Raw genomic sequence first — 14599 nt, forward strand, 5'->3', positions numbered from 1 at the left:
AATAAAAGAAAACAGGTAATGGAGGTAAAAAGAATTACTCACCCTTCATCTCGATCTAACATTGTGTTTATAAGCAGCAGGAATAGCAAGAAGATGTTCTTGCAAAGAGTGGAACTTGAGCAGCTTTAGAGGACAACAACCTAGGAAGAAATGACAAGCCAATACCCACATTTACTGTTTGTAAATCTGAGCATTGATTCTGCTTTCACAAGTGGCTTTCATCAAATGCAAATCAGAAGCCTGGCATCTGCTTGAGTAACCAGGCAGCCCTGTCCCCCTTTCAGGGGAACAAAAGCCATACAATCACAGGGGTTTAAGAGGATGGCAAACTTATTGTAAGCTAGAAAAGGTTAAAAGTCTGCCAGGGCTTAAATATACCTCTCAGAACCCCCAAGTATGAAGCACTTGTGACCTTTATGAAATTATTTTTTTGTGAAATGTTTCTGTGTTTTTGAAACATGATAAAAAGTGACCAGACAGGAGAGAAACAGACTCATTATGTCTTACTTCCCAACTGATTATGAAAGCTCCAGAAAGCAATTTAGATAATTTTAGTTATTCTCACATTTCAAAGTTCCTGCTCTGACCAACAACACTCTGCCAATCGTAACGGGGCCTACCTGCGCTCCCCTGCGTCAGTGATACATCTCCTTCTGCAAAGGTGGCAATGGCTGGAATTCACTGAGGCTGCAGTCCCTGGAAAATGCCTGAGTCATCTGGATAGAGAAAAACATTTTTTTAAATATGCTGAAAATTCGCTACTTCTACTTCCCTCAGTGAAAAGCACATGGTCCCAGCACCAAGGAACACCAGATTGCTATTTCTACTGAAAATCTTATGGGGAAATACATAATTTCACATTTACATTTATTATGAAAATAAAGTCTTTTTCTGTCTGGTAACAGCACAAAATAGGAATTTTAAAAAAATGTGTTAGTGCTTAACGGGTTCATCTGAATGTGTCTTTCTTATAGCCTTATTGCTCATGCATTTGGGAATAATCACAAAACTTATCCCAATGACAAAGAAGCTAAAAAGCAATGTTCAAAGATCTGTCAGTTTGATCAATTTTTCAGATTTTTGTTTAATGATTGTTTCCATAGTCCAAAGTACAGAAAGGAAGACCATTTCACACACAAGTTTTAGCTTCAGAAGAAGATGATTTGTCAATGCTGGAAAATAATTCAGTCAGAGTAATGTCTGAAGGATCCTGTTGCTGTAAGGAAACCACTCTCTATAATTGTAAACTGTTTAATCTGTTTAATTTAAAACAGATCTTGATTCTCATGTTTTGAATACAGTCATTGTCTGACAGAACAACCTATGATTTTTTCTGAAGGAATCATAACTGCCTGGTGTTTAGAGACAACTATAAAGCAAAACCTGGCAATTCTTTCAGGCAAAATCAGAACAAAAGATTCAAAGCAATATGAAGGAATGTTTTTATTGTATGTAGTATGAACTATGTGAAGCACTTTATGAAACTCAGTGTCACAAGATGTCATGGACCCCAAAAGTATAAATAGATCTGAACTAAAATTACATTAAATAAATGAGAAATCTATTGACAGCTATTAAACATGATGCGGCAAGTGTAACCTCCAGGTCAGCAGGACAGACAGAAAAATACTAGGCTTAGTCTATACTTTCTGTCTTTTTAATTGTATGTTTTCAGCACCTCATGTTGGCAGATAGCTTTGTTGGATTATCCCAGGAATAAGCTAGCTTGACACAAACAGCCTTCTCTCTGAAGCACAGAATCTGGAGATCAAATAATACAGACACAACTGATGAAAATAAAGCTAAAACAAAACAGGAATGAAGGTTCAAAAATGAAGGATCCAAGAAAAAGGATACCAAGTAGGAAACAGATTCTGTTATCATTGTAAATATAGAAGGTAAAAGTCTTCTTCAAGGAAGAAACATCAAATAGATGCAAAATATGAATGTTGATTGCAGGACTAAGCATCCTGTACTCTGATCATTGCTTCCTAAAGCCTACCCACTCTCTTTGCTGCCAATGATGACTTCTCCCAAACTCAGACTCCTCACAGGGAAGAAGAGGGCTACAGAAAGCAAAATGGAAAAGTCAAATGGTCCCAGAACCAGACTACAACAAATGAAATAAACGAAGAGGTCAAAGCATCAAAAGTGGAAAAGCCAGGGAACTGGAGAGGGATGTTAAACAGAGCTCCTAACCATGACCACCACCCCCTGATAGTACCCAAGGAGCTGATGGATGCTGCTGAGTGGTGGTCTGCCCAGGAGCAGAGGCATCTCTATCAGAAACAAGATACTGAGTTTGACTCAACATCTGATACTGAGCTGGCACTTCCATCTAACACACTAAGAAAGTTCTTGAGACAACGTGATCCAGAAAAGAAAAACAGAAGTTACACTACGTTGGTTTTCAATCTGGTGTTCAAAGCTGATCTGTACCCACAGCAAGGCTTTTCCCAGAAAGACTTTTGAGTTACATTGCAAGACCCTTCTCATCCTAAAAAAAAAAATCTGGATTTAGTGTATCTATTCAAATGTTTGTTTCAGACCCAGAAAAAAATCTGAGCTGAGTCATGCCCAGAATCACTCTTACCTTCTCCATGATCCTTTTCAGCTGCAGATATCACACACTGTTTCCTGAGAAAGAAGACAAATAAACTGCTTTCTTATTAGTCTTGCAAATAAGTTGCTTTCACAATATCAGCTTTACATAACTTGCTTTCATCTAATATAGCCATCTGCATAATAATGGTGTGTTCCCAGACCCTTCCACAGAACCACAAAATGTAAGAACAAATGTTAGCTACTGGAGCAGCATCCTTACTTGCCACACGTAGTTTAGGCTGTGAGAAAACCACTAGCAAATACTATTACTTCAGTTATTTAGCTAGTAAGACTCTACATTACTCTTTTTTATACAGCAATTAGAAACAAGGTTTAGCTGAAGATACTCAGAAAAAAAAAAATCTATACTTCAGGGTATGAACTATGTATCTGATTAAATTCCCAGCTTGGTGTACCTTACCTTGGCAGACTCGTATTGTTCAAGATTAGAACACCATGCTATATTTGCTTAAGATAACTATTCTAGAGTACCCACAGTGATGTACATTGCGCAGTAAGGATGATAAATTTAACTAATGCTATCCAAAATGCTGATAGCCTGATGTTAAGTACAGTATCTTTGTTTATTATGTTTACACAAGACAGCCCCATGTAATATGAACGTGACACATAGTGGTAAAATTTTATATTAATACAGACATTAAACTAGTATATTATTGTTTCCACATAATCCTCTGGTTTTAGATAGATCTAACTTGAAGCTCTGAAATATTATCAGGCAATACATGCCAATTATCCCTTGAAGTATGAGCCAGACTTTTCTAAAATGTTAGTTCCTAAGTCCCATTAAAACAATGGGATATTTGTGTCTAAAAAATGTTAGCTCCCTCTCCCCTCTCAGTACCTAGGATACACAGATTAAAGGTTAAAAACCTCCGAGTCTCTTCAGTACTTTTAATCTCAGTTCAATTTAACTTCACTATCAGAGCAGCAGCAGTCCTAACAAAGATTTTCAAAGACTTTTCAAAACAAAAACATCAAATATTTAAATTGCATTAACTTCTCACCTTCTCTCCTATCCACGCTTTCACTTTTCTCCTTCCATGCACACAAACATGCAAACATATTCACACAAACACAAAAAGCACTGAAGATTACAAAGAGTCAACATTTTTTAATGTGAAAGTATAGAAATATACTCTCATAAATGTGAAGCCACCATGGTTTGAAGTCTAAACATTCAACACATAATTTGTAACTTTAATCAACACATCTCATTTTGCTAATGCATACTGACTGGATGCCTGAGTGCTAATGAGCGTCCCTGAATGCTAATGGCTCTGTGAAACTAGATGGCCTCTGAGCATCACATGGATTGTCTAAAACTTATTTGCATCTCAGATTCCCAGCACCATTCAGCTTCACCTCTCTTTGACCTTGACATTTTATAAACCAGGGAGAACAGTTGTGTTATGAAAGAAAAGCCAAAACTGAACCAAAAAATGCAGGCAAGGACACATCCATCAAGAATATATTTGAAACAATTTTCTGAGTTGAATATTCTCAAACACTCGAATGTGATCACTGTAAGATATTATACATCTTATCTCTTCATTTTTTGAAATCTAATGCTTACAGGACTTATGCTGTAAGAGTTGTTGTAACCAAGAAATTGTAAGGATCTAATTAAGACAAGGATTGTGAGAAGAGATGATACCTTTTAGAACCTATTGATTTGCGAGCAATTAAAGGTATTAAATATATTATGCTTTACTGCATATATTACTATGAGGTAATATAATAATAAATATATCAATAAATTCAGTGCAGTTGGAAAATCAGACAAGGTTTCAGGCACTCAAGCCCTTCTTCAAATCCCATCCCATATACCAAAAAAATATAATTCCTTTTCCCCATCATATAACGTTTATTTGGTGATTGGCAGATGTGCTCTGTCTTTGCAAAAGCCCCACCATCCTGTCTGAAACCATTCCAGTGAGAAGACATTGCATCAATGTCCTGCTTTAAGGGGAAGCCTATACTTGAGATATTATTTCAGCGACCTGCATGTCATAGCTCTGTGTAGGAACTTGGAAATACTTTCTCTGAAAGCCTTTTTTCTTTTAAAATTCTTTTCCATGCTCTATTTATTTCTGTGAAGAAATTAATGTATATTATATACACACACATACATACACACACATATATATATATTTACATATTTTCAGGAAGAGAAACTTTCTTGTCTACCAAGAAACATTAGAAAAATTATAATTAAAGAACGTAATGCAAAAGTTATTTTAAAATAAACTGTATTTCCACCCTTAATTACCCTCAGAATAAACAGACACATAATGTTCGCATTATGTTCAGATCTGTTTCCGTGCTTGAAATGAAGTGGAAGTGCTGGATGTTTTCTCAAAGTCAAAACTCAGGAGACGCTATTAAATCATAGAATCATAGAATCGTAGAATCACTTTTGTTGGAAAAGACCTTTAAGATCATCAAGTCCAACCATTCATTTGAACACTTCAGTGTACAGTACGTTTTGCCTACTGACTTTAATATGGAACCCTTAACCTGCGCTTGTCTCAAAGATACCTCCTAAAAAAGTGTCTGATTTTGATCCAAGGACTTGAGGTTCTGGAATATCGTTCATGTTTCTTTTGCAGCGGCTTAATCACTTCTCCAATTAAAAAGTATTTCTAATATTAATCTTTCCATTTCTTCTTCCAGATGATAGAACTTTTTATACATGGAGAAAAATAAAATTCAAGACCTGTACACTTCTGTATCTGCCTTTCCATCCACCTAAACACACTACCATTGCCGGCCTCATCCAACTTGTCTTTTATAATATTTACATTTTCTTTCTTCTGCTCTTCTGAATTTTATCTATTACTTCAAGATTTATTAAAAATTACCAGCATGCCAGACATCTTTCTAGTTCTTTAAAGGCTGTTTGATACAAATTATCTGTAACTCTAAAAGTGTTTATCCTTTAGTGACTATCTATGCCCTGAAAAGTACTTTCTTATCATTGTAGAGTGCAAACACAAGGCTTTCCAAGTATGGAACAGAAACTCTTACTGAATATTTCTACATCTTCTATATCATTATTAACAATTTAAATATCTCCATTTAGTAGTGGATCTATAGCACGATTAGGATTTCTCTGACTCCTCATTATCATTATCTTTGGGTTACTCCTCTACTGTTCTTGGCTTCCTTATGAGTTTTCTAGATTTCCTACCTTCCAAATGACATTCACTGCCATTTATTTACCATAAAAACTTTTCTGTAACTATATAAAATTACATATCCTACAGGAAGAAAGCTCACTTCATGGAACTGTCTCCAGAGATACGTATATAAAAATCCAGTTTGGATAAGACCGAAGACAAGTTTCTCAAAAGCAGAGCTCTGGGGATAATGGATTCTTCTGGTAGAACTCAAACTGATGTCTGAAACAAATTATGTCACTGCACAGGCAGGAAGCCCAAGACCCCTGCATTAAAAAGTTTATGATTTAACATTTATAAAGCACAAGTTAGCGATAAAAATTTGTTGAAACAATTAGATTTGACATTGTAAGGAACACCTTTAGCACATCCTAAACAAAGATCACAGAGTGTAATGTTTCTTACAGATGGACTTTGTCATACTTGGTAAGTGCTAGCAGCAGCTACAGTCATGGCAAGAATATATAAAGAGAAAAACTATAATGTAAGAAAAAAGCTAACATTTCAGCATAGTTAAAGCTATGTGGGTAACTGTAATAGAGAAATGAATTGTTCTGGATCCACGTCTAACACTTTGCATAACTGATTTCCAAATACAAAACAGTACATCCCATGGCTGGACAACAATGAATAAAAATGAGAACATCATAATCTACAAACACTTCCTATCAGTAATAATCAAACACAACAGCATCTTGAACTGATACACATGAGATTTATGCAGAATATGCCCATTAATACTACTGAAAATTTACTACAGTAAAGCTTTTAAGCAGTAATGGTAGAATAACAATCTATAATAAAATACATCAGGCAATGTAATTTAGTTTTTGAGTCTAAAATAGTTTCATTTCTATTAATTACCCTCTTATGTTAGCAAAAAGATGGTTAAGGAACTGAAAAAAATTACTTTGAAAATGTACTCTTACAAATTTTACAACTTTCAAATACTTAGTTCCTGTCTTAATATGACATAGAATAACAGTATTATCAGACATTTAAAGAACTTTGTGAGGTTTTAATTAGCCTGACAATTTGCAGCAACTTCTCAGCTAATACCATAATGTGTAACTCACTATTTTGCACTTCCCCGGAAGTCACCTACGTTTCAGTGACTGCAAACAAGAGCCCAAACTGTAGGCTAGCTTTTACAACCAATTGCGGACTGCTGTGGTGGGTTATGTACTCTGAGCAAGGGATTTTGTCAGCTACTTAACCCTCCACTGTTTCTGATAACACACTCAAAGTAAGCAAGTCAGCTGCTCAGTGCCACACTACCTGTGCTGTGTTACTCTAGTGCACACCTAGAAGAATCCCAGAAGGGCAAGTGAAGCTATTCCAGGCAGAGCCCATGGGGATATGGAACAATTCACACTTCTCAGACCTTCCAGTCTTTCCTCTGACATGTCTGTTTTACCTTGGCTCAATTCATGTTCAAGCTTGGAGGGTTTTCCTCCACAGTTACAGCAGTTAACAATTTTAAATGTTAAAAGAGGAAAGGAAGAATTAGGAAATTCAGTGCTATATCAAAAGATTATTCAGCTCCTGTGGGAATGTGGGAGAAGAGTGGAGGTGATTGTTTCTGAACAAAGCCCAGTTTATTCTGTGCCTTGATTGATCTTTGAATTTGCCACCAATATTTCTGTCATCTCCTTGTTCAAGCAGTCACCTTCAAATGCTACCTGTTGGAGGTATTTGAAGCAAAGTAAAGTAGCACAAGGCTAGTCCAGTCTGAACCAGAACTGTGAAGAAATTTTCAATTATTTCAGTGAAAGATCCTGTGTTGATTATCATGTTTCTTGTTTCCTGAGAAACAGCTAAATCATACCTCCACCACTGCTACAAAAGAATTGTGTAAAGCTGGAGCCAATACATAAAATTACTCCGCAGATCTGAGTAAGAATTCACTGAGTAGCCCTCCTCTGGTATATCATGGGAAACAAAGTCTTGTTGTAACTGTTGTGTTATTTGCAAAGTAGAGCAGCAACAATGATTGAAAATAATCTTTTCCTGCACTGTGGCACATGGACCATCTCAGTTTGACCAGCACCACCTTCTGTGGGCCACATTTGGAACTAGATCAGGAAACTGATGCAGCCTGAATGAAATGGAAGAAACAAACGAGACATTAAAGATGGATCAGGCCCACAAATTGTTCTTTTGCCATATCTATAGCCATATCACAGAGGCAATTCAGCCTTCTGTTGGAACTAGCACCAAATGAAATCATGGCCCCCATAATGTGTACAAACCTTGGTTATGACAAACAAGGTAATGTCATACCTTGTTAAAGTGTCACTATGCACAACACTTCCTAAATATAAGCCTGTACTCGTTCAAATTTGATAGGGCTTAATTCAGTAGTTTAAGCATCTGCTTGAATATGTACTTTATCTGAAAGCTTGACAAAGCAGCTTTAAATAACTACAGTATGTGAAAATTCTGGTAAGAAAAGTTTAACAATATCAGATTTAACTTTCAAAGCTCTTCAAAAAAGCAACCTTTTCTCAGTTTTCCCATATTTCTTTAAATACATAGTTTTGTGTTTTATATGTAAGAAAGCTATTTTGAAAGTTCCTTGTTCTTTAGATATTTTTTTTTTTCTTTTTTTCTAAAACCATTCTTCCATTCTGCTGCCCAGGTTAGATGCCTCTTGAGCTTTGCTATTGTATATTCACTGCTCATTACAGTAACTATCTAAGTGTTGTTTTAGAGTCCCTTGAAACATTTGTCTAGTTCTCACGAAAACACATGAAACCAAGCTTCGCCTTGTGTAGCTCACAAAATGGAGCTTACCTTTTTATTATTAATCTCATTATCGCTAACAGTGGCTTTTGAATTTCTACACAAACATCTTAAAATAACTCCATAAAGCACATTTTAATCCTGGTTTAATACACCCTTTTCCCAAGGAAAAGAAATCCTATTAATGATTCTGATAACTTGGTGATACACAGAAACAGGTGTTGTCTTCGGTCAAACCATTCCCCTTTTCCATTTAAGACATAAATCAGAATTAAGAACCTGGGCAAATCTCTGGTGCAGTAATCCACTGACACAGTGAGCACTTCTGTGAAACCTGTGACCCCACAACACTAACTGTACACCTGCTGTGTTAAGCTGTCACAGCCTTTCTGAGCATTGGTGCCATGTTTGCACTCCAGGTGTCAGTGCATTACAGGTATGCCATAGTTAAAACTGTTTCTTTGGCTATTTAGTCTGTAAAACATAAAAGCTTTCTGGCTACCAACTGCATAATTCTATGCACATTTATGAATTAAGAATGATAACCTTAAGGTTTAAATAAAGATTTGGAATACTTTGCCTGATTTTACCCAACTTTTTAATTTCCAGTCAGGTCTTATTAAAACAACAGGAAAAACATTGGCAAATTTCTGTATTTTAGCACTTTAATTAAGTTTTATCATTTATAGAAATTATTGTAATTTCCATAAATTCACATGTATAAGAAATATTAATGATATCACTTTTTCATAAAATTTAAAAGAAAATTTTAATGTCACATTTCCATTTCTCAAAATGTTTTCCGTGCGTTCCTAGTTTATAACATACATGACCCAGAAATGCAGAGAGTCACTTCTCAGCAGGAATAAAAGGGGTCAAGGCAATCTCTTTTACATACAAACAAACAAAAAAATCCCGCTCAAACTAAAACTCCCTCAACTATGGTTCTCATAGACAACAAGTAATTTTGTTGTTGTTAGTCACAAGGTATTTTTCCCCTGCCTCCCTCCAACGAAACAGGGAGATCATCAGTTCTACAGTCAGCAGCTGAAACCAGTTTGTCTTCCCTCAGACGTTACTGATTGCTCACTAAGCCCTGGACTACAGAAGACGTATCACTTTTCCTTTCTTACTAGAAATTCACAAAGTGGTCAGGCCAGAACATTGCTCCTAATACAAACATGTATTATATTAGTTACAAATACACCTCTGTGAGTATTTTGATCTGAAGTTCATGGCCCTGTGAGGAAGCAGTAATGAAAACCACATACAACTTCAAATCATACGACTACGTGCATTCGAATTCTGGATTTAATCAGTTATTTCTCACAGCATCACAGAGTTACAAAACAAGATCAACCCTTATTGCAGTTTAATTTAAAAGAAGCATGAAAAGGACATTTAGGAAATGTCTGTTCTCCTGACCAAAACCAAGACTACAAATGGGGAAAAAGCAGTCTCGTTTCTCTGAAATGGTTAAACACTAACCAGCTTCTGACCCATAGACTTTTCAGGGCACTAATTCACCAGCTCTCAGAGGCAAATGTAAAACTGGTGTAAGGACAGTCGTTCAGACTGTAGGATCTTGAATCATTCTGGGCTGACTGTGTAAAGAGAGGACCATAAGCAAGATAGAGACGAAAGCAAGAACGTCCCTAATAAATAATTTTCAGAAGGGGTTAACCACTTTGTCAATTGTCATGCAGCACATTGTCATGATGAATCAAACCCATCTATCATATGGTCACTCTGCAGCTTTCTATAAAGCTGAGGGATTGCATCTGTTGACTTCCAGTTTATTTAAGGCAGTGTGTTTCTGTGGATCCAAGCTTGACACTGATTTCTCAGCAGCCTGTGTGAGATGGAAAGGCACTTCAGCTGCAGTACTGTAAAATGATCTTTTTGTCACATGGTATTTTACAAAATTCTCACAGAAGAACGTGTGAGAGTTCTTTAAAATGCAAGATTCACCACAGGGGAAACAGCGGTTAGCTCTGCAAAGGAAAAAATGTCACATGGCTCAACACATTCTCTCATTATTCCCAGAAGCTAAAGAAGTAGCTAGAGGCAGAAAACTGACAATAATTATATTGCCTAGAAACTGACAGCATACATAAATCTACCATATTAAGCCTTTATTCATTGATTTACTTTCCAAAGCTCATTGCAGTATTAGCCCAGAAGTAACACCGTGCAAGACCCTGCTCTTCAGTTTAAGAAAAATTTGGGTAAATTTTTCTTCCACATACTGTGATAATTAAAGTTTTGTATGGTTGCTCCCTCTATCCTGTGGCAACCTGAATTGCCGTGATTTTTGACTGCAATTTTCTTCCTTAGTAAATTGTCAGTAATACGTGAAACAGAAAGCAGGCATGCTTAAAGGACGAGTAATTCAGCCCTTGTTGAAATTGTTCTGTGCAGAGCAGAAGCCTGCAGTGATGGCAAGACAGCTATTCAGTCCCAAATGTCTGTTTATGTCAAATCACAAGAGCAAAGTGCAAGCAATCTAGACCCAGCAGGAATCTTTTATGGAACTAATTTGGACATTACACTGCAAAATCATGAATCAGAGGTATATCTAAGAGGGGAAAACAAAGGTTAGTGATGCTATAGAAGAGTTAGCACAGGACTGGCAGACTGGCACATGGGTGTTCCTGGAATTATGTCAAAGGCCAACAGATTTCAAAATCAGCTTCCCTTTTTTTAGGTATCAGATCCCACCTGCGCAATTAGTGTTCCTTCAGAGACTTCTTGCAGCACATTGTTGTTGTGTCCATGGACTGAGGGGAGGAGCGGAGTAGCTCAAGTGGCAGCCAATGGGAAAAACAAGTTTAAAACTTCCCATGTTTCTGAAATCAGCACTGCTATTTTGCTGCCATTTATTGCTGAGAGGGGCCTGGCAGTCTTAGTTGCTTGAGGAAACACTATACCTCTTGTATAAACAGATTACAAATACAATTAAAAGAATAGAAAGATGTTCTATCAAATTAACTTGCTACTTATGATGATCTTTTCTCACATTTTTGTGCATGTTGGTATGTATTTACTTTGTTTACTATGATTTTGGATTTCTAATTATTAATATAATACTATATCATTTAATGACATTTCAAAGCCAGAAAGAGTATTAAGAAGTATAACACTTCTATAGCTACGTCTACTGCATATTGTATACTAACAAGTAAATTAATATCACTTTCAGAGCAACAAGATGAATGTTTGTGAATGATTTTTCTCATTTCAGTTTCAGGATAAACGGTCTCCTTGAATTAATGTCAACAGGTTTACACATTGACCATTGCACACGTTTTTAGTGTTACTTGGCCTCATTAATTGTGATGGTGCATCACCAGTGCATACTCTGGGCTGCCCCATGATTTCAGGAATTTTGGGCAGGCCTTGGCCTTTATGTAACAAGTTGGGTACTGTGAAGTGAAGTGTACCTTGACCATACCAGGAACTCCTACATGGCTAAGGAGGGAGGCACTAATTGTACCAGTGACTCCTGTTCCCTGGCTGCGGTGGGAAGTGAGAGAAGGGACAATCAGTCATGCCCTGACAGCTCTAGAACACTCCTTCCCTGATCGCAGTCCAAGTGGAACAGTACCATTGCTACTGGCAGTTTGAAAAACTTCTAGTAATTCCTGGTTCAGGTTGAGGCCAGGATGGAAATTTATTGATGACTAAAGCCAATCCTCTTGCAACCCAAACAGTGGTCCTAAGTGAGGCCCTTTGAGCTCTACTGGACTGCAGTGGGCAGCAACCAGCACCTCCCTCTAAGTGGGACACCCCTCGGAGCTCACAAACTCTCAAGTTTGGAGTGATCAGAGGGACCATCAGGACTGTAGCCAAAAGACGGAACCTGGGCTCAAGTCCCCCACTCCTTGAGACTCAACTCTTACCCATCGAGAGACATTAGACACAGATATTTCACTGATTCAAGATGAATTTTTATCGGGTATACTTGTATATGTCTTTATGTATTTGTATGAATGCATGTATAAATTGTTATAGCAATTGTAGTAAATTCTGTTGACTTACTTTATAAGATGCACCTTAAAACTGAAAACTGCTGGTAAATGACACTTGTAACCCTTTAGATGAATAATGTTGACCAAGTCTGAGGCTAAGACTAGATCCAGGCACACCAAGGCTCTGTTAGGAGTTTAGAAAACAAGGAGGTCTTTTCTGAACCTCATGACTCAATGGGAGCGTCTCCCTCACCTGTTGTGCTTATGGTCTCTCATCATTCATCTTTAGTTCCATTTTACTTTGATTTTCCTTTACATGCTTCATCCACATAATAAGTAATAGAACGAACCTTGCCATCGAATCCTGTTAACTCATGCCTTTCTAAATCATATTAAAACTGCTCCTGCTGATACCTTTGATAATCACCCTTTGAGCGACCCTAAACCACTCATTTCTCAACAATAATCAAGATGAAAGGAAAAAAAAAAGAGCAGTTTCAATATCAGACATTTTCATAACTTCTACAATGTAGCACAGAATAAAATATACTGAGATTTTTTAATGGACAATGTAAAAATCAGACCTCGGGAATCACAAAAAAATAATTGTGTCCAAAATGTTCCAGAATATGTATTCTCCATGGCTCTTGAAGTTCAGGTTCCAGACCTCATGTATCTACTCATCCTCCTCAGGGAAACAAATTGCTCTCTTTGCTTTCAAGGAAGTTACTTAAGCGTGTACATGGCAACCATATCAGCCCTATAAAACAGGCTTTTTGCTTTCGCAAAGGACAGAACAGATAGAAATTACACATTCATTCAGCAAATCTAGAGTGCTGAAGCAGAAGTGAAAGGAAAGAAACTTGAGGGACTCATAAAGACAGCAGCCAAGCAGGGGCATATTGCTGATATTATCTCCAGGTCAACCCATCCTTCCTGCAGCCTGCTCCCAAGCTGTCCCCTGGTAAGAGGGCCAGAAGGCACAGCATGTGTTAGTAAACGCTGTTCTAATGGCTTGCACAGGAGACAGAGCAGTTTGAAAGCATCACCTCTCACAACCTGCTGCCTAGGTAGCACCCAAGTACCACAGCACAGGCACTGTCACTCCTTCCTGGGTTTGGTGCGATAAAATATGCAGAGTTCTTTTCCCAGGATAGCTACACTTACACAAAGAGCTTTGGTCTGTATGTATTAAGAGTGTAATTGTTCTCCTGCTCAAACCTTTCTAGATGACTCTGGGTAACCCCAGTTAAAAGGACAAAGGGTATATTTGGATATAAAGGATATAACCCTGAGGGAAATAAAAGAGTCTATAGGAAGGACGTGGTCAGTAAGTCTCTAACAAGTTCTTATTTCAAGTATGGCATATTCCTGATTTAAAAGATTTTCCAAAATATGAGACTTTGAATAAGTAAAGAGCATGCAAAACTTTGCGTTCAGGATGGTCTTCACCTAAAATTAGCATCTGCATTGCCCACACAGCAGCCTAGCTGCAGAAAAGAGGTGTGTAATAGTTCCTTCAGAACCGTAACTACAGCTTACATTTTTATATGTTTAGAGAAAGCTCTGGGGGGAAAAAAAAAGAAAGAAAAAAAAAAAGAGAATTTCAGCACTGAAGACTTTCTGTCTTTGACTCCATGACAGGAATACTGCATTTATTTTTTTTCTTCCCTCTACCTACAGTTTGTACTAAGCAAGAACAAATACGGGTTTCTAGAGACAAAGTTTCTCCTTTTTCGAGGAAGGAAGGAAGGAAAGAAGGAAGGAAGAGAGGAAGGAAGGAAGGGAGGGAGGGAGGGAGGACCAAACAGACAACAAACAAACAAATGGACAAGCTGAGAAACAGCTTTCACCTCTCGCTCTGTAAGTGCAGAAACACTGCTCGTGTCTGAATGAAAGGGAATGAAGAACCACGACCAGGTGAAGAAGCAGCACCCCCTAGTGTCTCCTCACTTATTCTGTGACCATGGGATAGACAGGCACAGTCTTGTTCAGATTCTCAACAGCCTCCTTCTGTTGTTGGCTGAGTGGTGCCTATTAAGCCTGGCTAAAAACCCTCCCTTCCTATTCTGATGT

General features: G+C 37.4%; 1 protein-coding gene across 1 annotated transcript in view; it reads right to left on the reverse strand.

Moving 5' to 3' along the window:
* LDB2 (LIM domain binding 2) overlaps positions 1–77 on the reverse strand; it is a 388950-nt gene extending 388873 nt beyond the window's left edge. The window contains exon 1 of the mRNA XM_030492993.1: positions 43–77. Within this exon, the coding sequence (XP_030348853.1) occupies positions 43–62 (20 nt within the window). The 5' untranslated portion in view covers positions 63–77. The remainder of the gene's footprint in view (positions 1–42) is intronic.
* Between the last annotated feature and the right edge of the window lie 14522 nt (positions 78–14599).

The sequence above is a fragment of the Strigops habroptila genome, chromosome 7, assembly GCF_004027225.2.
Source record: "Strigops habroptila isolate Jane chromosome 7, bStrHab1.2.pri, whole genome shotgun sequence".
Taxonomy (NCBI): Eukaryota; Metazoa; Chordata; class Aves; order Psittaciformes; family Psittacidae; genus Strigops; species Strigops habroptila.